Source organism: Myodes glareolus, chromosome 10 (genome assembly GCF_982192425.1).
Source record: "Myodes glareolus chromosome 10, mMyoGla1.1, whole genome shotgun sequence".
Classification (NCBI taxonomy): domain Eukaryota; kingdom Metazoa; phylum Chordata; class Mammalia; order Rodentia; family Cricetidae; genus Myodes; species Myodes glareolus.
In genome coordinates, this window is record NC_142035.1 from 11,880,759 (window position 1) to 11,901,750 (window position 20,992).

At 52.7% G+C, this 20,992-nt stretch overlaps 1 protein-coding gene across 2 annotated transcripts in view; it reads left to right on the forward strand.

Annotated features, from left to right (window-relative positions):
• Ptgis (prostaglandin I2 synthase) overlaps nucleotides 1-20,992 on the forward strand; it is a 37,406-nt gene that overhangs the window by 10,937 nt on the left and 5,477 nt on the right. For both annotated transcript variants that reach the window (XM_087910972.1, XM_087910970.1), the window contains exons 2-9: nucleotides 352-475; nucleotides 2,739-2,917; nucleotides 4,033-4,176; nucleotides 6,777-6,928; nucleotides 12,370-12,551; nucleotides 18,941-19,109; nucleotides 20,083-20,264; nucleotides 20,532-20,683. In XM_087910972.1, the coding sequence (XP_087767098.1) occupies nucleotides 446-475; nucleotides 2,739-2,917; nucleotides 4,033-4,176; nucleotides 6,777-6,928; nucleotides 12,370-12,551; nucleotides 18,941-19,109; nucleotides 20,083-20,264; nucleotides 20,532-20,683 (1,190 nt within the window). In that variant the 5' untranslated portion in view covers nucleotides 352-445. The remainder of the gene's footprint in view (nucleotides 1-351; nucleotides 476-2,738; nucleotides 2,918-4,032; nucleotides 4,177-6,776; nucleotides 6,929-12,369; nucleotides 12,552-18,940; nucleotides 19,110-20,082; nucleotides 20,265-20,531; nucleotides 20,684-20,992) is intronic.

A 20,992-nucleotide genomic window follows, 5' to 3' on the forward strand; every position in this document is an offset into this window, starting at 1 on the left:
CAGAGCTTCATGACACTGGCCGTCCTCAGCACACACCCTCCCAGGAACCCACTTCACTCGGAGACTAAGCCACAGTCCGACTACCCACGAGACCATAGGGCCTCACCCAGAGTCTCTCTAGCTCAGGCTACAGCTACACATCCTTGTCCTTAGTCTTTTGTCTCACCCACACCTGCTCCCATACTGTTCTCTGAGCCCGTCGTCCAACCCCAGGACCTTTGCTTTTGCGGTTCCTCCTGCTGGAGAGCCTCCAGCTGTCTGTGGAGCGTCTCCTGTGACTTCTCCATGGCCCCTACTCTCTGTTCTCTCCCTTGCTTTATCACACGGGACTAAGTGCTGTGGTTTCTGCAGGCGACCAGGCGAGCCTCCCTTGGACCTGGGCAGCATCCCCTGGCTGGGCCATGCCTTGGAGTTTGGGAGAGATGCTGCCAGCTTCCTCACCAGGATGAAGGAGAAACATGGCGACATATTTACTGTAAGTGTCTCTGTGGGGAAAGGGGTGAGTGGCTGGCTCATCACTGGGGTCATCGACTCCTTCAACATCCACCCACACACTGACCCATGCATTTGTCACCCATGGGGCTGGGGCTGACTATCCACTATGTATCAGTCATCAGCAGAGTGCTGGGCCCTAGGGTGTCTAGAACTGCCCTCACAGGCACACCCAGGGATGGGCTTCTGTGTTTAAGGTGCTTCTCAATGCAATCAGATTGGGAATTAAGATTAAATATTACACTTCCCCCATCCATTAATCCATCTTTCTATATACTCACCAAATTTATCTATCATCTCTCATCTATCTATCTATCTATCTATCTGTCTGTCTGTCTATCTATCTATCTATCATCTATCTATCTATCTATCTATCATCTATCTAGCCTATTGTTTTTAAGATTAATTTTTGTTTATGTATACTTCTCTCTCTCTCTCTCTCTCTCTCTCTCTCTCTGTGTGTGTGTGTGTGTGTGTGTGTGTGTGTGTGTTTATAACGTCTGTTTGGGTGACTACAAAGGCCAGAGAAAAGTGTAAGATCTCCTGAAGCAGGAGTTACAGATGGTTGTACTGGAGCTGAACTCAGGTCCTCTGGAATCCAGCCAGTGCTCTAACTGCTCTCCAGCCTCTGTCTACCTCTCCAAATTCACCCAGCATCCTTCCACTCATTCACCAGCACCCACCAGCCTCCGTCTCTAGGGTCCATTTCCTCTGACTTCCCTCCATTCATCTCCCCACCTCTATCTCCATTGAACACAGCCCACCCAGTGCGCAGCATTTACCCATTCAGCACCCGACTCTGTCTACTCTCTGCACATATACTTTTGTATTTCATCCATCCACCCACCTATCTACCCACCCACCCATCTAACTACCTACCCACCCATCCACCTATCCATGCATCCACCCACCCAACCACCGACCTTCCCACCACCCACCCATGCATTCAACCACCCATCCATGCAACAATGCATCCATCTATCCACCCACCCCACCTATCCACCCATCCAAGAATCCATGCATCCGTCCACCCACCTACCCACTTCCATCCATCCACCCACCCACCTACCTACCTACCCCATGCATGCATGCATGCATCCATCCATCCATCCATCTACCCACATACCCATCCACCCATGCATCAGTGCATCCATTCATCCATCCATCCATCCACCCACCCACTCACCCACCCATCCATCCATCCATCCACCCACCCACCCACCTACCCGCCCATCCAAGCATCCATGCATCCATCCAGCCATCTACCCACCATCCACCCACCCACTGTCCATCTACCTACCCACCATCCACCCATCCGTGCATTCATACATCCACCCATCACCACCCACTCATTTGTCATCATGTGTCTTTTCAGACCCTTCAAACACCACTCGTTCTTGAATGCTTCAAGCTCTTGGCCCTCCAGCATTCATCTTTAAGGCTTTTATTTGATCTGCTTAGCATCTCGTCACCCATGTCCCCAGCATTCTCACATGGAGCCATCCACCTAACAGATTCACCGATCTGTCCTGTTCTCCCTCTTCATACTCTCTACCTAGCACTCTCTTTCTTCCCTTCCTTATATTTTGCTTATACTTTCCATCTACCCCCATTTTCCTCAGTTTATTTCTCCTTCCTCTATCTATTACTCTACAAACCCAGCTCCTCTACAGTCACCACCAGCGTTTCCCCATCCTCCTACCCACCCTTCTGCTCGGTTACTTGCTTATCCACCACCCACCCGCTCTCCTACAGTTAGTCTGCTGGTTTTTAACCCAGCAATGTCCACCCATCCACTCACCCTTTCCCTTTGTGTGGTACCAGAGTTGAACTCAGAATCTCATGCACTAGACAAATCCCATACCATTTTTCATCTTCATGCCCCCGCCTTCATTTGGAAACAGGGTCTTACTATTGCCTGGGTTGGCCTTGAATGCACTCCAATCCAGTCAGGCCTTGAACTTGGGTCCTCCTGTCTCAGCCTCTCACGTAGCTGCGATTATGGTCCTGGCTACACCCTTTCCTTCAGAAGGCTTTGGCTGGTCTTAGCCCTGCTGCTTTTCAGCATGGAGATCTTAGGCACGGTGTCCCTTCTCCCAGCCTAGCCGGGTGAGTGGCAGTCCCGAGCTCACACGATTGGTGGGGCAAGCAAGAACACTGCTGCCCGGGGCCTGTGGGGCCAGTGCTTGCCCACAGATACCTGAATGCAGAGTACGCCATCACTCCTGCCCACGCTCCTCCAACAGGTGCTGGTGGGAGGCAGGTATGTCACCGTTCTCCTGGACCCACACTCCTACGACGCGGTGGTATGGGAGTCGCGTACGCGGCTGGACTTTCACCCCTATGCCATCTTCCTCATGGAGAGGATTTTTGACCTGCAGCTTCCAAATTTCAACCCCAGCGAGGAGAAGGCCAGGATGAAGCCGTGAGTGCAGAGATGGGCTTGTGAGTGGGCCTGGGCTGGGGCTTCAACCCTACATCCCAGACGGGTGGTGCTTGGGCCTTGTCTTAGTCAGGGTTACTATTGCCGTGATGAAACATCATGACCAAAACAGCTTGGGGAGGAAAGGGTTTATTTGGCTTCCACTTCCACACCATCGTAGTCTATCACTGAAGGACATCAGCGCAGGAACTCAAGCAGGGCAGGCACCTGGAGGAGGGAGCTGATGCAGAAGCCATGGAGGGGTGCTGCTTACTGGCTTGCTCAATATGACTTGCTCAGCATGTCTTCTTCTAGGACCCAGGCCCACTATCCAGGGATGGCCCCACCCACAATGGGCTAATCAATCACTAACTAAGAAAAAGTCCTGCAGGTTTGCCTACAGCCAAATATTACGGAGGCATTTTCTCAGCTGAAGGTCCCTCCTCTCAGATAACTCTAGCTTGTGCCACGTTGAGCTAAGATTAGTTGCACAGCCCTGAAGTCACTGTCCAGGAGCGGCAGTTAGAAAACAAACGCAACCGGAATCCCAGTCTGGCCCACACCCGCTGGTTCTTGTTGCTACCACTAGATGCCGCAGGTAGCCCTGTCCCCTAGACACTCCAGCCAGTTGCTGTCAATTGTGGCTTAGGTGGAGCCTGACGTGTAGACAGACCACTCACCTTGGCTTTGTGCAGCCGCTCCCCAGGCTCCGCTCAGCATGAAACAGGCCCAGGCCCCCCTCACTCCTGCCACATGCTCCCCTAGTCTGTGTCATTCAGGTCCACGTGAGGAGACCATTAGCAGCCCTCTGCTGGATTTCCCAGGGGAGAAGCTTTTTCCTGGGCCCTCCATGTCCAGAAGCCAGTGGGAGGCCCATGGGTCCCTTGTCCACGTTTATGCACCAGGCAAGGACAGCTTGTCCTGGCCAAGAGCTCTCATCATGTGGAGTGGGACCGATTAGGGTTTACCTCCAGTTTTACTACTCACTGACTGCGTGGCCTTGTCCTGATGCTGTCCCTCAAGCCCAAGTGTCTCGGTGGTGACTGTCATTTTAACACACACAGCCTTTTTTCTGAGTACAGTAAGGGTGAGTAGCTAACTTCCACTGCTGGTCTCAGGCTGCTGATGCACAGAGATCTGCAGGCGCTTACGGAAGCCATGTACACCAACCTCCGCACGGTGCTGCTGGGTGACTCCACAGAAGCGGCCAGCGGCTGGCACGAGACAGGCCTCCTCGATCTCTCCTATAGCTCCCTGCTCAGGTGAGCCCACAACCTCGTCATGGCCAAGAGAACTAGGGATGATACCCTGTGGGCGAGGACACCGTGGGAGAAGCTCAAAGCAGAATGTAGGAGGGAGGTGGTTCAGGTGGAACCCAAAATTCACCTTAAACAACTTGGGCAGGAGAGCAGACGCTAGCTGCACAAGGGCCCCCAGCATTCCCTGGGGCGGGAGTTGCCGAGCCGGGCATCACAGAGCATCTGGCCTGCGGTCTAGACTCTGGCTCTCAGAGGCTAACAGAGAGGATGCTCGAGGAACCAGGGAGCTCGTCCTGAAGCCAGACCTCATGACTGTAGTGAAAACAGTACGGCCAAGCGCCAAGCGTAACTCCTTCAGCTGTGCTGGGTCCTCAGTGGTCCCATAGGACACAGCAGGGGACACAGCAAACGAGTTCCTTATGCCTGGGAAGGCATAGATCCCGAGATAGGACTCTGTGGGTGTTTCCAGCCTCACTAATGAGCTCCAACTGTGGGACTGGGACTGAGGAGCACCTGCTGTGCCAAGATCCTGACGTGGGAAGAGGCTGGGTGAAGGGGTCAGTGCAGTTAGAGCAAAGGGGACAAGTGGAAGAGGGGAGACCAGGTGGAGAGGTCTGCAGAAGCCAGGCTTGCAGCCTGGAGGAAGATCTTGGAATGTAGATTCAGCCGGGTGGTGGTCCTTTAGGGGCTGACAAAGGGGCCCGATGCAGTCTCATTCATGAACTTTATGCTCCTGTGTAGGGGACATCTGTAGGTGAGAACCAGACAGAGGGACCTACTGGGATGTGTGTAGTCTCCCAGGTGGGTCCCAGTGGTAGCCTTTACCTGGGAGAGGGCAAGAACACGCAGTTGACACAGCCCACTGAAGGCTTTTAAAAGGTGGGGAGGGTTGAGAGACTGTTTATCTCAAACGTTGATAGCACCATTTAAAAAAAAGACATTTTAATTATCCCCAGAAGTTCAGAGCAACACGTATGTGCTTCTGACAAAAAGACAGGTGTTTGTTGGACACATGTGCGCACACAGGTGACATCAAGTCTGGGAGGCTGGATGGGTAAACCCACTTCATCTTCCATAAGGTGGTAACTTATAGACCCCACTTGTCAGATGGAAAACTGAGGTCCCCGTCAGGGTCACAGGTGGCTGCTCTCGGCCACACCTGCAGTGGGGCACTCCTTCCTTCTCGCTGTACGCTGTTTGCACAGGGAGTAGGCCTGCACTGGCCTACACGCTGCCAGTTCCCGTCTTTCAGGATGAAGAACTGATCTGTAGAAAGCTGAACAGTCTCTGACGGTTTACAGCACCAGGCGCCACCTAGTGGCCTTCTGGATCCACTTACGTTAGTGGGCAATTCTGGGCTATTTCCCCAGCTACCCAGAGGCTGTTCAGGAGAGGGGAGGAAAAGAAACTACCAGGATGAGACTGAGGTGTGGGAAGGTTGAGCTGACTTCTGGTTCCTAGCAGTTCCTAGTGGGAAGTAGGCTTCTTGTTAGCCCAGAGGAGAGAGCAGGTGTGGGTCCCCTGCCCTGAGCACTTGTCTCCAGGGACAGATGCTAGACTGGATTGGGAAGAGAAGTGGAGTGCACACAGGGATGTGATGGTGGCCTGGATGGCTGTTGTCAGACAGACTGTGATAGCCTGTCACCAGAGTGCTCAGCAGGGTATTCTATTTATCTACCCATCTTTCCAGCCATCCTACCACCCGTCCACCCATCTGGCCACCCACATCCATCCTTCACTCACCCCTTCACCTCTTCATCCATCTATTCACCTCCCTAGTCCCGTCCATCTACCCATGTATCCACCCACGCATCCACGCTCATCCACCCACTCATCTGTCTGTGTATCCGCCCATGCGTCCACATCCATCCACCCACTCACCCGTCTGTGTATCCACCCACACATCCACGTCCATCTACCCACTCACCTGTCTGTGTACTGCCCCACACATCCACGTCCATCCACTCACTCACGCGTCTGTGTATCTGCCCACCCACCCACTCACTTATTCCTCCATCAGCCTATCTGCCATTTCCCACTGACCCAACACTCACTGCAGGCCTACTGCTGCATGCACTGTGTGTGTGAGGTTCAGGTTGGGGACTAGGCGTGGTTCTCTCAGTCTCATCCTCCCTCATTCCAGTTCCCCCCATCTTCCTGCTTGGAAAATCCTCTTCTGGGAGACCCATGACTGGGGGAGTTCAAGACATAGAGTAGTGGTCTGCTTCATTCTGTTGCTGTGGAAAAGCACTCTGAGTAGAAGAAACTTGGGGAAGAAAGGGTTTATTTTATGAAGACAGGAACCTGAAGCAGGGCAGGAACTGAAGACAGGAACCTGAGGCAGGGCAGGAACTGAAGACAGGAACCTGAGGCAGGGCAGGAACTGAAGACAGGAACCTGAGGCAGGGCAGGAACTGAAGACAAGAGCCTGAGGCAGGGAAGGAACTGAAGACAGGAACCTGAGGCAGGGCAGGAACAGAAGACAGGAGCCTGAGGCAGGGAAGGAACTGAAAACAGGAACCTGAGGCAGGGCAGGAACTGAAGACAGGAGCCTGAGGCAGGAACTGAAGACAGGAATCTGACTTGTTGCTGTCACCCCCCAGAGCCGGATACCTGACCCTGTATGGAGTGGAGGCCTCGCCGCGCACCCATGAGAGCCAAGCCCAGGACCGTGTCCACTCAGCTGACGTCTTCCACACCTTCCGCCAGCTGGATCTGCTGCTCCCCAAACTGGCCCGAGGCTCCTTATCAGGGGGTAAGCACTATGAGGTCACATCAGAAATGGGTAGTGGTCCATGTCACAGGGTTTTTATTGCTGTGAAGAGTCACCATGACCACGGCAACTCTGATGAAGGAAAGACACTGGGGTGGCTGACATCTTCAGAGGTTTGGTCCATTATTATCATAGTGTGTCATGGCGGCCTGAAGGCAGACACGGTGCTAGAGAAGTATCTGAGTCCTGCATCTTGACTCATAGGAAACAGGAAGTGGTCTGTATCACTGGGTATGACTTGAACACATGAGACCTCAAACCCACCTCCACAGTGACACACTTCTTCCAACAAGACCACACCCACTCCAACAAGGCCACACCTCCTAATAGTGACACTCACTTTGGGGGCCATTTTCTTTCAAACCACTATAGATTTCATGCAAAGACTGGATGGTATTCCCCTCAAGAAGCAACAAGAGCCAGGCATGGTGGTATACGCCATTAGTCCCAGCACTTGGGAGACAGAGGCAAGCAGTTCTCTGTGAGTTCGAGGCCAGCCTGGTCTACGTAGCAAGGTCTAGGACAGCCGAGGCTGCATAGTCAGACCCTGCCTCAAACAGCCAAAAATTAAAATAATTAACTAATTAATTAGTTAATATAAAAAAAAGTGATGAAGTATCCAAGGAAAACATCTTAAAGCTGGAAGGGTGTATTTTGGCTCCTGGTTTTCTAAGGTTTCAATCCACAGCCACATGGCTCCATTGTTGTTGGCCTGAGGTGTGGCTGAACATGATGGGGGCAGCAGCATTGCTTCATGGCAGCCAGGAAGTGGGGAAAGCTGGAGGAAGGGTCTGGGGGAAAAGACCCTTCAAAGGCACATCCCATGACCTGCTGCCTCCAGGTCCCTGTTTCCACTAGGCCTTTCTAGCTGGGAACTCCATTGGGCACTGGCCCATCCACAGTCCAGCTCTCTCTCCTTAATGCCACCAGCTGGGGACCAAACCTTCAGTACATGAGTGTGTTGGAGACACATTTCATATCCAGACCATTATTGACAGAGGTTTCTGTCCTGCTCGGTTCCACAACCATTCAGCCCCAAAGAAACACACAGAGGTCTACATTAATTATAAACTGGTTAGCCTAGTAGCTCAGGCTTCTTATTAATTAATTCTTACATCGCAAATTAGCCCATTATTCTTGTCTGTGTTAGTCACGTGGCTTGGTACCTTTCACCAGCGAGGCATTTTCCTCTTGCTTCCTCTGTGTCTGGGTGATGACTGCAGACTGAGCCTTTCCTCTTCCCAGGATTCTCTTGTTCTCCTTGCCCCGTCTCTACTTCCTGCCTGGTTGCCCCACCTATACTTTCTACCTGTCTACTGGCCAATCAGCGTTTTACTAAACAAATACAAGAAACAAATCTTTGCAGAATAAAACCACTGTCCCACAGCAGACCAAGGTGGTCCATTTGGATTCAGAGATCTCGAGGAGACCAAGCCAAGTGCACATTTGATGGGAGCCATGAGGAGGCTCGTAAGAGCCATGTCTTCCGGAATCTCTCCTCTGCTGGTGACTTTGAGCCAGTCACTTCTCCCTGTCCCCTGCTGTGGTGGAGGGGAGGAGACAGACTCTGGACTTCATCTCCTCGTGTCTCTGTGGTCTCACTGTGTCAAATGGGAAGGGAGGCACCATCTGAGAAGGTGGCAGTTAGGGTTGGCCGAGGTCGTGGCAGCATTGCTTGCTGAGGACTTTTGTTCTGAACGTCAGCCAGGCTGAGTGTGGTCACATCTGAGAGACATCTTACGTTTGTTTGTTTGTTTGTTTGTTTGTGTTTTTTTGAGATAGGGTTTCTCTGCATAGCCCTGGCTGTCCTATGAACACTACATATGTTCATAGTACTATATGTAGGACATATGTTCTACTATGTCCTAGAACTCACTCTGTAGACCAGGCTGGCCTCGAACTCACAGAGATCTGCTTGCCTCTGCCTCCCAAGTGCTGGGATTAAAGGCGTGCGCCACCACCACCCAGCACATCTTTGTATTTTTTAAAAAATATGTTTTCTTTCTGTTTCATTTTGATTTTTTTTGAAACAGGGTCACTCTGCAGACCAGGCTGTTCTTAAATTTAGGATCCTCCTACCTCAGCCTCCCAAAAGCTAGGATTACAGGTGCCCACAGCCATGGAGCAATTCAAACACCTACCCAGAAGATAAGGCCTAGGGCCACTGCCTGTCTTTCTGCTGGTTTGCCAGTCTGCTGGGTGGACGCTGTCACTTGCATATCATCACGGCATTATCAGAACGCAGCCACCAGTTTTTAAGTTCTTGCCAGTCTGGAGGGCAGAAAGGACACTGGCATCTTGCTCACCTCTCCACCTGCCATGCTGAGGCATCGTGTGGCTTCTCTGGCTTCCACATGCCTTTTCTGTGAGCTGTCCACACAGTTGTCTTTATAGAGAATGTTCATGTTCTAACGCAGTCCCTGGGGACTGATGTCACAGAACCCCCTTTGCAGACAGAAAGACTGAGGCTCACACAGGTGACATCACTTGTCATAGATGCAGCAGGTAGGTGGCAGAGTAGGTAACATGCACACTTTGTCTTGTTGGGAAATACAGTGTGTTAAACATGTGTCCCATCCCAGCACTAGTTGCTTCTCCAGAAAACATTAGCGTTTCTTCATTGTCACTTCTTCCAAGGGAGCCAAATGTGCATTGGATGCGGCCATGAAAGGTTGCGCTTCCCAGTGTGAGCAGCAGGTGGCAGTGTTGGCCAGTTGCCCTCAGGTGAAAACAAGTAGCTCACGGACCTTTTGAGTGGTGCATGCACTAGAGACCAACTGGGCAAAGTCCACCAAAATATCAAATGTAGGCTTTTTTTTCCTCCTGTGCTCCCTCTTCCAGGAAATAATCCTCCAGAAATATACCCATATGGTACAAAGAAAGAAACTCATGGCCATGTTGCCTTTGACAGCAGGAGCTAGAACTCAGCCAAACCAGAGTAGGGACTGATTAAATACATAAGGCATCATATGATAGCAGACCCCAAATCTGTGAAATAGAAGGGGATGACATCCATGACGGCTGGTGACCAAGGCGCAGGACGATGGCCGGAACTTTTCACCTCGATCCAGATGTGCCAGTGAGGTGTGACTAAAAAGACGAGCTGGAGGTCCAGCGAGGGACCCTGTCTCAAAAGATAAGGTGGAGAGCAACAGAGAAATGGTTCTCAACCTGTGGGTCGTGACCCCTTTGGGTCAAATGACCGTTTCACAGGCATTGCCTAAGACCATTGGAAAGCAGAGATGTTTACATTATAATTCATAACAGCAGCAAAATTACAGTTATGAAGGAGCAACCAACAGTTTTATGGTTGGGGGGTCAGCCCAGCACTGTATTAAAAGGTTGCAGCATTAGGAAGGTTGAGAACACTGATCTAGAGAGAGGCTTCCAACATCGATGTCTGGTCTCCACATGCACACAGATGTGAGTGTGCCAGCATACACACGTGTACACGCACATACACACACGTACACACACACACAGCCACAGACTGCACGAGAGACTGAAAATGTCAAGTTGGTCCTCAGAGGCAGTCAGACATTTCTGTGGTTGTGTGAGCTCTTTGCCTCTTTTCTGACTCTCTGGTCAGGCGGCCTTTTTAACCCCCCCACCATGTTGATCACACCTGGGGATTCACACAGTCAGCCTGGCAGGAGCCTGGGCTCCCAGGACATTGGGAGCGCTCCAGAACCCAGCACAGTGGGAGATGCAGAAAAGCTTTGTGCTTCAGATGAGCCCGTGGGCTTGCTGTTTAAATCTGGACGGTTGCACCACCCAAAATGGTATAGAGAAGTTGAGCCCATTGTCTGAAACAATTGCCAACCGACTTCATGCCCCCCTCAACATGTGCACACTTGTAACCCTATGCAGCGTGTCCCCCTCAACACGTGCACACTAGTGAGCCTATGCATGCATGCTTTCCTTGACATGTGCACACTTGTAACCCTATGCATGCACCCTCAATAGTACATATTTGTAACCCTATGCACGCATGCCCCCCTCAACACGTGCACACTTGTAACTCTATGCATGCACCCTCAACACGTACATACTTGTAACCCTATGCACACATGTCCCCCTCAACACGTGTACACTAGTGAGCCTATGCACGCATGTCCCCCTTACATGTGCTCACTAGTGAGCCTATGCACGTACCCTCAACACGTGCACACTCGTAAGCCTATGCTTAGCCACTCGTTCCATCCTCACAAACTCCTGGGACTTGAGGCTGCCAGGTCTGTTGGGCAGGGAACCTGGCACACAGAGAGAGCTTCTAGCAGCCCCAGGGGGTGCCAGCTTCCCTGGGATAACTTTGGAGACCAGTGAACCTCATGTTTGTGTGTATGCTCTGAGGTGGGGTGTAAAGATGAGACTAGTTCCCCCAAAAGCGTTGCCAGGCATGTCCCCTGGTCCAGATGGGCAACCACTGAGGTGTCACTGGGGGATGTAATAGATGGGGCACTGTACAACATTCATGTCAACAACCCAGCCTCGCCTTGTAGCTCACAGACCACATGCCAGCTGTGTTATTCCACGGAGATCCTCGGTACCTGGCTTGGTTTCAAGCACAGTGCCCTGGTGGACCACCTCTGTAGACGGAGGTCCTCTCTATCCCTGCTTCATGTCCAGGCTGGTGGACCACCTCTGTAGACCCTGCTTCAGTCCAGGCTGGTGTCCGTGAGGCAGAGCTGGCCTTCAGATAGTCTGAGGTACTTTTATGGCCTGTGCTGACTTCTGTGCCACTGTCACATGCAAGGAGGCCAGGGTGCAGCTCAGATACGCAAGGGTCTGAGTTCCATCCCCAGCAGCAGGACCTATAGACAGACAGATAGAGAGACACACATGTGTTTCCACAACAACACCTGGATCGTTGGCTTCTTTAGAAAACACCAAGTCTGCCTGGATGGAGTCACTTGCTCCACCACGCTGGAGGGCGAGTTACAGCAACCAGGAAGTCTCCCCATTTTTCAGGCCTACATGGCCTCCTCAGGGTCTCTTCCTTTGCTGACCTTACCTGTCTGCTCTAGAGAAAGTTGAGTGGAAAGCCCAGGTCTATTTCCCCACCAATGGCCAGTGCTGCTTTTTCTGGTATGCTGAGGCCCTGATCTTGCACACACAGGCCCCACGGAGGGAGTCTGTTGCCTGGAGTGTGGTCCTCTTATGTGGCCCCGAGATCTCCACACATTTATCCACATTTACCAAATATCAACTGAGTTCTTGCTATGGAGAGTTCTCTCTTGCAGGGACAGGCCCTTATGTCTTTCCTAAGCGCCCAAACGAGGCGACTCACAGGGCTATACCCCAAGCCTTCCCACCAGTGACACCCAGAGTGTCAAGTGTGCAACTTTGTGAAAAGCTGAGACTGGTGGCCCCGGCCAAGAAGTGACTCTAAAACCTTCCTTTTCTGTGTTCTGTCCCTGCAGGGGATAAAGACCGTGCATGCAGTGTCAAAGGCCGCCTGTGGAAGCTGCTGTCCCCAGCCCAGCTAGCCACCAGGGTTGACCGGAGCAGCTGGCTGCAGAGTTATGTGAGGCATTTGGAAGAGATGGGGGTGTCGGAGGAAATGCAGGCCCGGGCCTTGGTGCTGCAGCTCTGGGCCACACAGGTGGGTATATGGGTGTGTGGGTGTGGAATTCACGTGCGTGTGCTGGTGTTAGCACACGAGGGTGTGAGCACACAGCCTGCTGGCCGCTCCCACCCCTCACTCTTTGTCCTGTCTAGCAGCTTTGTAACCAGGCAGTCCATATGATAGGCTTTGCCCGTTTAACATATGGGAAAATGGCCGACTGATAGAAAAGAGGGTTTCATGTAGCCCAGGCTTGCCTCAAGCTTTCTATGTAGCCAAGGATGATCTTGAATATATGATCCTCCTTCTTCTACCTCCTAAATGCTGGGATTATAGATATGTGCCAGCATGCCTGGTTTATAAGGTACTGGGGTGGACGAGGGCCTTGTGCATGCTGGGAAGGCTTTACCTCCCTCCAGTCCCATGGAAAATTCACATGTAGTTTAATGCACTCCTGTGCACGCTGCCTTGGTTCTCCAGCCCCTCATGCCCCAGGTCCTTTCTTTCCTTCTCTCCTGCTGTGATTTTTGTGGCTAAGTTGCAGATAACCAGACTCTTTCCCTCTGCTTACATCAGAACATCTCCCACGTGACCACAGCCTGACATCAAACTAAGCGGCTTAGCCCAGCCCCAGGATCATGAGATCGTGGCCTCAGCGGCATCCCAGAGGTGCCCTTGTCTTGGTTACTTTCCCATCGCTGTGATGGGATACTCCGACCAAAGTGCCTTCAGGCAGGGAGTGGGTGTTTTAATCACAGTTCCAGGTCACGGGACATCAGTGTGTGATGAGTGGGAAAAGCCACAGCGGCAGGCAGCTGATGGCTAGTCACAGTACACTGGTGGTCAAGAATCAGAGAGCAGTGAGCATCATCTGTGCTCAGCTCCTCTGTCCCCGCACACAGGGCAGGCCCCAGCCCAGAGCGCAGCTGCCTCAGCTAAGGCAGGTTTGTCCTCACAGGTGTGCAGAGCCCTTCTCCCAGGCCATTCCCCATCTCAAGCTAACAGCTGAGAAGAGCCATTGCAGTCACTCGGGGCTCACCCTGGCATGGGCCTCCGCGTCAGCATCTGACGTGGCACCGAGCCGTGCCACCTCTCCAGTCTCCGTTCTCCCGGCGTTCTGTCTTTTCACTGCTTTCCATGACCGTGGCTTTTTCGTGGTTGTTCTTGTAGCGTGCAGACCAGCGATTCTAAGAACCGCTGAAGAGCTCCTTCGAGGACTTGCAGCAGGGCCCTTCTGGGAATGTCTGCGCTTCAGACAGGCTGGGGCAGGGAGCTGGGATCCAGGAACCATGCTCAGTGACTGGGGAGGAGAACATGTGGCGGGAAGCAGGGCTGGACTGGAGCCGTCCTGGGAGTCACAACAGAAGTGCGGAGAGGCTCAGGGAAGCCTCTCCAAGATGGAGAGAGAGCCAGCCTCGGGGGTCTGGGAATTTGGAGTATTGCAGGCAGGGGAGGCAGCAGGTGTGAAGTAGTGGCGTTGAGCGGGCTGCAGCCAGGTGAGCAAGCACGCCAAGGGAAGAGTGCCGTGTGGAGCTCCTCTAGGGAAGATGGCGCCTAGGGAGGCCAGGAGAGGGTGGCAGATCTCCTGGAACTGGAGTCACAGATGGTTGTGAGCACCATGTGGGTGTTGGGAATTGAACCCAGGTCCTCTGAAGGAGCAGCGTGTGCTCTTAACCTCCGAGCCATCCCTCCAGCCTTGATTTCTAAGATCTTAAGATTCCCCTCATGGACAGGAACAGGAGGCTATGCTGGCCACTGAGATATTGGAGAATGACGTGTAAATCTGATTAATCTTATCGATAAAAAACCAGGAATCAGAAATCAGGGTAAAAATCTGAAAGACCAGAGAAGCAGACGGGCGGCCACAGTCCCTTCCTACCTCTTCCGTTCCTTCATCCAAAAGACCAAGATCCTGTCTCAGCCCCACCTTACCGCTTCCTGACCTCTCTCTACAGTCCTCCAAACCTCTATGATCAGCTAGTGGCTGGCTTTGCCCTGACTCGAAGCAAGTTTTATTTGTCAGAATGCAATGGAAATATCACACAGCGGGAGAGTCAGATAGATGCAGGGAACTGAGACGGAGGTCAGTGACGTGGGGCCTGGAGCAAACGCTGACGTGTGAGAAAGGCGTAGCCACTTGAACGCAGTGAGTCTGAGGCCTGGTCTCCGCTCTCACCCCGCCCAGCCCCTTGCCTTCTCTAGGTCCCACTTGGCAGTGACTGTCGGACAGGCTGATGTCCCTGGGTGGTTCCTCTCATCGACCAGCAACTTATTTTTAGTTGTCCTCAGAGCTATTAGCTGTCCTGCAGGCGAAGGCTGGCAGGGCCGGCCGGGGCTTAATCAGCAGTTGGCCCTATGCAAGCCTGATAACATATTTATGGGCTAAAAGGACAGGGTGCTCCAAAGTGTCCTCAGAGCCCCCGTGGAAATGACCTCCGCCCACAGAGTAGGAAGTTGGCCAGGCACCTGAGAGCCAGATCCCAGGGAATGGCCTCTGGCAGGGCTAAGAGTAGGGACAGGTCCTCTCAGCAAAGGGACAGCAAGGCAGGAGGCCACATTGTCCAGCAGTCTGAATGCCAGCTGTGGGACCTGTCTGCCTGGGTATGGCTCTCACTTTCTGGCAAGTCGCCACACCCTGCAGTGACTCAGTTTACCCATCCGTACAATAGCTATGCAGCCCTTTCCTCAGGGTTAGCTGTGACAGTGACGGGAGCTTTTAGATCTGCCCCCAGCAGTGACAAAGGCTCATCAGGTGTTTCTTCAGAGATCTACAGAGTGCACCTCTGTGATCCCGGGACTTGGGAGGTGGAGGCAGGAGGATCAGAAGCTCAGGGTTACCTTCTTCTACACAGTGAGTTTGAGGCTAGCCTGGGATACATGAGACCTTGTTTCCACAACCAACTAAACGAAACACCGGCAACAGAAATGTATCAGGCTCCACGTGTGCGTGGCCTCATTCTAGAAACTGGGTATGGAGTGGTGGGAAGGGCAGATGAGAGTTCTCGTCTGTGGAGCAAGCCTCTGCAGGGAAGAGATGGATGGGGCAGTCAGCGAGGTCACTAGAGAGTAGTAGAGGCCTCAGTGGGCAGGTGGCATCTGAGCAGAGGTTTGGCATGAGCCACCGTGGGGGTCTCTGGAATGAGAGTTTCGGGTAGAGAGAATTGGTACAAAGGCCATGGAGAGGCGGCAAGCGTCACAGAGCCCCTCCAGACCTCGTGGGTATGAGGGGAGCTTCATTCCAAGCAAAGTGGGTCCCCTAAAGACTCTGTGTACAGCAGAGTGTGGCCTGTTGGGCTTTCGAGGGGAAGAGGAAGCTGGGGAACCACAGTCTTTAGGTCAGAGAAAGTGGGGTGGAGGGCAGGGGAGAAGTGATGGGCTCTGAGGTCCCCCATGGTAGGTGCAACCCTGGAAGCCAGGATCAGTAAGCATCCAGTTGGATTTGGGTCTGAGCCCAGGATGGTGAAAGGACTGTTAATGGCCGGGGAAGATGGTGGGGGCAGCAATCAAGGCAGAGGCTCAGGATTTGGTCACATGAGATGCGGCTGGTCTAGATGCTCAGGGTAAGGATGTAGGCCCAAGACGGACCTGTGGGACCCAGTGGTGGACAGATGGCAGCTGATGCCGTCGCACTGGGGTCCCAACCCAAGGGCTCTCCAGATGGAAGGGTAGGACAGTCAGGGAGCCAGCCAAGGAAGCATGGGGCGGGGAGCTGAGGAGGTGGGGGATACCCGTACAAATAGTGTTTGAGAGGCAGGGTGAGGAGCCCGAGGAATCTGCTGAGGTGGAGGAACCGTAGCTGCGGCAGCTATTGCGGATCGGAGACTGTGAGTCTGAGCTGTCCTGTGGGCCGACCGTCCCATTGAACATGCTGCAGACATCATCTGGATCCTCTCAAAGCTGGATGAAACTGGGGCCCCAGGGCCAGGAGGAGACTGCTGGGGGAGGTAGCACACGACCCAGCATCCCAAGGCCTGCGAGGAGGCAACTCCTGAAGACTGAGATCTAAGGTCCAGGCTGGGCTGGGTTGGGGTGACATCTGGAGCTGGCACATGCTGGCTCCAGCCTCAGGCAACCACCACCCTGAGGATCCTGGTGATAGGAAACTGATTGGCGTCACCCCCTCAGCCCAGCCTCCTTTCCACATCCTCCTCCTGTTTCCCTACTGCCTCTGCCTTCAGCCTGACCGCAAGATAAGGTTAGACCAGAAAGCCCTTCATAAGCTCACCGAGGCTAGACCCCACGGGAGAAATCCAGGGTATACATGTATATACACACACACACACACACACACACACACTGTGCAGTTGGCAGAAGGTTGCTAAGGCCGTGCATCTGTCTCTCTCCAGTTTTCTATTTGATTTCACATCCTAACGTGGACAACCCTCACAACATGGCAGACCACCATGAAACCGTGCAGATTTCATGGTATATCCGTTAATACATCCTACAGTACATCTGTTAGAAGCAGTACATCCAATAGGAAATTCAACTGGCGCCAGGTGTGAATTCACACCTTTAATGCCAGCACTCTGAGGGTAGAGGTGGTGCATCTATGGGTTTAACGCCAGCCTGATCTACACACCAAGTTCTAAGTTAGCCAGGGCTATGTAGTGAGACCCTGTCTTGAAAAACAAAAGGCCATAGATTTATCAGAGAGCAAGGAGTGTACAAGAAGGCAGGTTTGAGGGAGGAAAGAGAAGGGAAAAAATGATGTCATTATAGTATAAGTTCAAAAAATAAAAGAAAATCAAAACAACAGCAAAAGAAATTCAAGCAGGTTGAACAGATACGTGCATGCAAAGAAAATCTGTCTGGGGCTGGGGACATGGCGGGGAGATGACTCCATTTGTAACAGGCTCGCCCTGCAAACATAAAGACCCAAGCGACATTCCCAGAACCCATGTTACAAAGAAAAATAAGCCAGGCGTGAAGGCAGACATCTGTGGTCACAGCACTGGGGTGACGACAGCCACGTCCCTGAAGCTCACTAGCTAGCCTAGCCTACCGAGACAGCCTGTCTTAAAACAAGGTGGGCGGCACCTGAGGACCGGCAGCGGAGGTTGCCCTCTGGCTCCCACATGTGAACACACCTGCATGTGGACCCTCCCTACAGACAGAAAGTCAACCAGCTACTTCACCGTCCCAGCCCCCAGCCTCTGTCCCACTGGTGACCTCAGGGAGGGGTCCTGCGTCTCCTAAAGACGGTCTGTGCCCTCACATGACCCCTCTTCAGACACACACAGTGGCTCGGACAAGCCCTGCTCCACACCTTACAGCCTGCCTGCTCCCGTGTGTCTTTCAGACCCAAAGCAATGGGGATTTTGTTGTTGTTGTTGTTGGTTTGTTGTTTTTTAAACAACTTACCACATGGTAGGCCATCTTTCCCACTGGTGTCAGCTTGTTTCCGATTTGGGAGTGCTGTGTTAGGGCTGCAACTTGTGTCCTCTGCCCGGTGCGGTTATGTTTGCAAGACCTTATAGGGAGCGATGATGTTTAACAGTGCTGCTTGGGTCTCTGACTACAGCCGCATTTAGGACAGAGAAAACCTCCCTGCAGCTTCAGGTTGCTCAGGATCTATGTGTCATTGGGAGGTGCCGAGGAGCTGGGTGAAGAGGTTTAGGCAGGTCTGCTGTGGGTTGGAGCACACCGTGGCATTGATTTCCCTAGTTTCTCTTTAGGAAGGTTTCAAAGAACTTTTGTTAAGAAGCTAATGGCCTTTAACTGCCCTTCTGCCCATCCTTCAGGAGGTTAACTGTAAGGCAAGGAGCATGGAAGGAAATTTTGTCTTCTAAACTATGAATAGCTATTGTTATCAGCTGGTTAAACCCGGCAGCCTGTGCTGATAGACGTGAGCTCACAGGTCTGTGGATCTGACTGGTCTAGACTGGCCCAGCTGGGGCAAAGTAGCTGTGCCCTGTGTGCCTTTCATCCTGGATCCAAAGGCTCAGTCAAAGGGAGGGGACACAAACATGGTCTCTGAAGGCCAGGGCTTAGATCTACTATCCATTAATTCCACTTTATACTACTTGTTGGTCAGAGCAAGTCCATGGCTGAGCTCAAGTTCAAGGGCAGGGAGATATGTATTCTGATTCTTCTGCGCAAAGTATCGAGGAACATGGGAAGCCCCAAGTGAAGTCACCCCCAGACATTCTCAGTGTTCTTGCCTTGTAACTTGTTCTGCTGAAGGAGTCTTCCCTAGGGGACCCCAGACCGGGGGCTTCCCTTGCGGTCAGGCTGGCATGTGTGCTCTTCAAGTCGGTACCAGTCTCAACCAAACAAAACTCCAAGCATATTTTGGCCACAGTCTGGGGCTGAAGTGACTGGTGATGGGCCAGTGTGGGAACCGGGCATGCTGAGCGCTGCACCATGGCTCAGCTTGTGGAGCCCTCGTGGTACTTTGGTGAGTGACAGGCTTCTCCTTGTTGCAGGGGAATATGGGTCCCACGGCCTTCTGGCTCCTTCTCTACCTCCTCAAGAATCCTGAGGCCCTCGAGGCGGTCCGCGAGGAGCTGAAGCGTGTTGTCTGGCTAGCGGAGCAGCCTGTTTCAGAGATGAGCACCCTCCCACAGAAGATTCTCGACAGCCTGCCTGTGCTAGGTAGGATTGTCAAGCCTGCTAACCTGGGTACCTCCAAGGGTCCCTCGGTGTCCTCCATGCCCAGTATCACTACCCAAAGCTCCTCCTGGCCTCAAGAGATTTGTGGTGTTACGTGGCAGAGAGCCAGGAACAGCCATGATGGAAAAGAGGCTCAGTCCGAGTCACGCAGCTGAGAGCCTTGGGGTCTCTAGCTTCAGGCTCCGGTGAAGCCAGGGGCTTGAACAATGTTGCCATTGCTATGTCTCTCTCCCCCTTCAGCCCCATTTTCTACTGGGGTGCCCTTGGTCTATGGAGGCTGGACAGCTGCCAGCAGCTGGAGGCGGAGCCTCTCATCCAGCATTCCCATCTAAAATCCCAGGAATGTTTTCATCTGCCTTTTGGGCTATATGCCCACCCAGAACCAAACACGGGGCTCAGAGAGGTGGGCCAATTGGCCAATGAAAGCTCAAACCCGCCAGCTAAGAGTAGATCAATTGGGCTGGAGAGATGACTCAGAGGTTAAGAGCACTGACTGCTCTTCCAGAGGTCCTGAGTTCAATTCCCAGCAACTACATGGTGGCTCACAACCATCTGTAATGAGATCTGGTGCCCTCTTCTGGCCAGCAGGAATATATGCAGACAGAACACTGTATTAATGGTAGTAGTAGTAGTAGTAGAACAACTGCACAACTTCTGAAAACGGGTATGGTCCCTAGACGAAAGTCAGGGGACTATTTCCACAAGAGAATGCACACTGCAGGTAGAAGCAGACACTGAGGCCCTAAACTCCCCTCCACAGGTGTCAGATAGCCCTGTGACTCCCACTTTCCCACGGCCCCTCACATCCAAGGTTTCTCAGGGAGTGCACACTTTGTCACCTGGCTTTTCCCACCTTGTTGTATGACTGTGTGCAAGGTGCACCCTCTGCCCGTTGCTCTGTTTGTCCAGCGGGCCAGAGGGCAGCTCGCTAACCCTTCATGCCTCCCACTTGCAGACAGCGTGCTAAATGAGACCCTCCGGCTCACGGCTGCCCCCTTCATCACTCGCGAGGTCATGGCAGACCTTGCCTTGCCTATGGCAGATGGGAGGGAATTCTCTCTTCGACGCGGTGACCGCCTCCTCCTCTTTCCTTTCCTGAGTCCCCAAAAGGACCCGGAAATCTACACAGAACCTGAGGTCAGTAGGGGCAGAGCTGGACATCTCAGGGACTGTGGGAGTGGGGAAAACGAGAGAGAGAGACTGGGTCATCAGCTGGTCTGGCATGGCAGCCTGCTGTGATCTTCGCTTCCTCTGCAGCCTGGGAATTGTCATCTCTACCGTCCTTCAAGCCAGCCCCTGTCCAGTCACTTCCCATCATGCTCAGCTGTGACAGGTCTGCACGAGCTCCCCAGTCCTTCGTCCTGGTGCAGGATTATGTCGGGTGACATCACCTTCTTGTTTCAGATATTTAAATACAACCGATTCTTGAACCCCGATGGGTCGGAGAAGAAAGATTTTTACAAAGACGGGAAACGACTGAAGAATTACAACATGCCATGGGGAGCAGGGCACAATCAGTGCCTGGGGAAGAACTATGCCATCAACAGCATCAAACAGTGAGTGGGTGGCAGAGCATGGGGGTGGCGGGGTGGTGGGGTGGCGGGGCAGCGGTGCATGGCCCAGCAGGGAAGGGGCCCATTGGCGGGGTATGACCAGGGCAGGGCTTGGATGTGGCCCAGGAGGTAACCAAGGTGCGGTGACACCTGATGCCTCTGTGGCTTTGACTGATGGCCTCAGGCTAATGGTTATAGGATTAGATCCCAAACTGGCAGAGAGTCAACTCCTGTCCGCAAATCTGTTTGTGTTTTTAAAAATGTGGGCTCTTTTAAAAATCAGAAGAGTTCTCGAAGGAAAAAAAAAGTCAC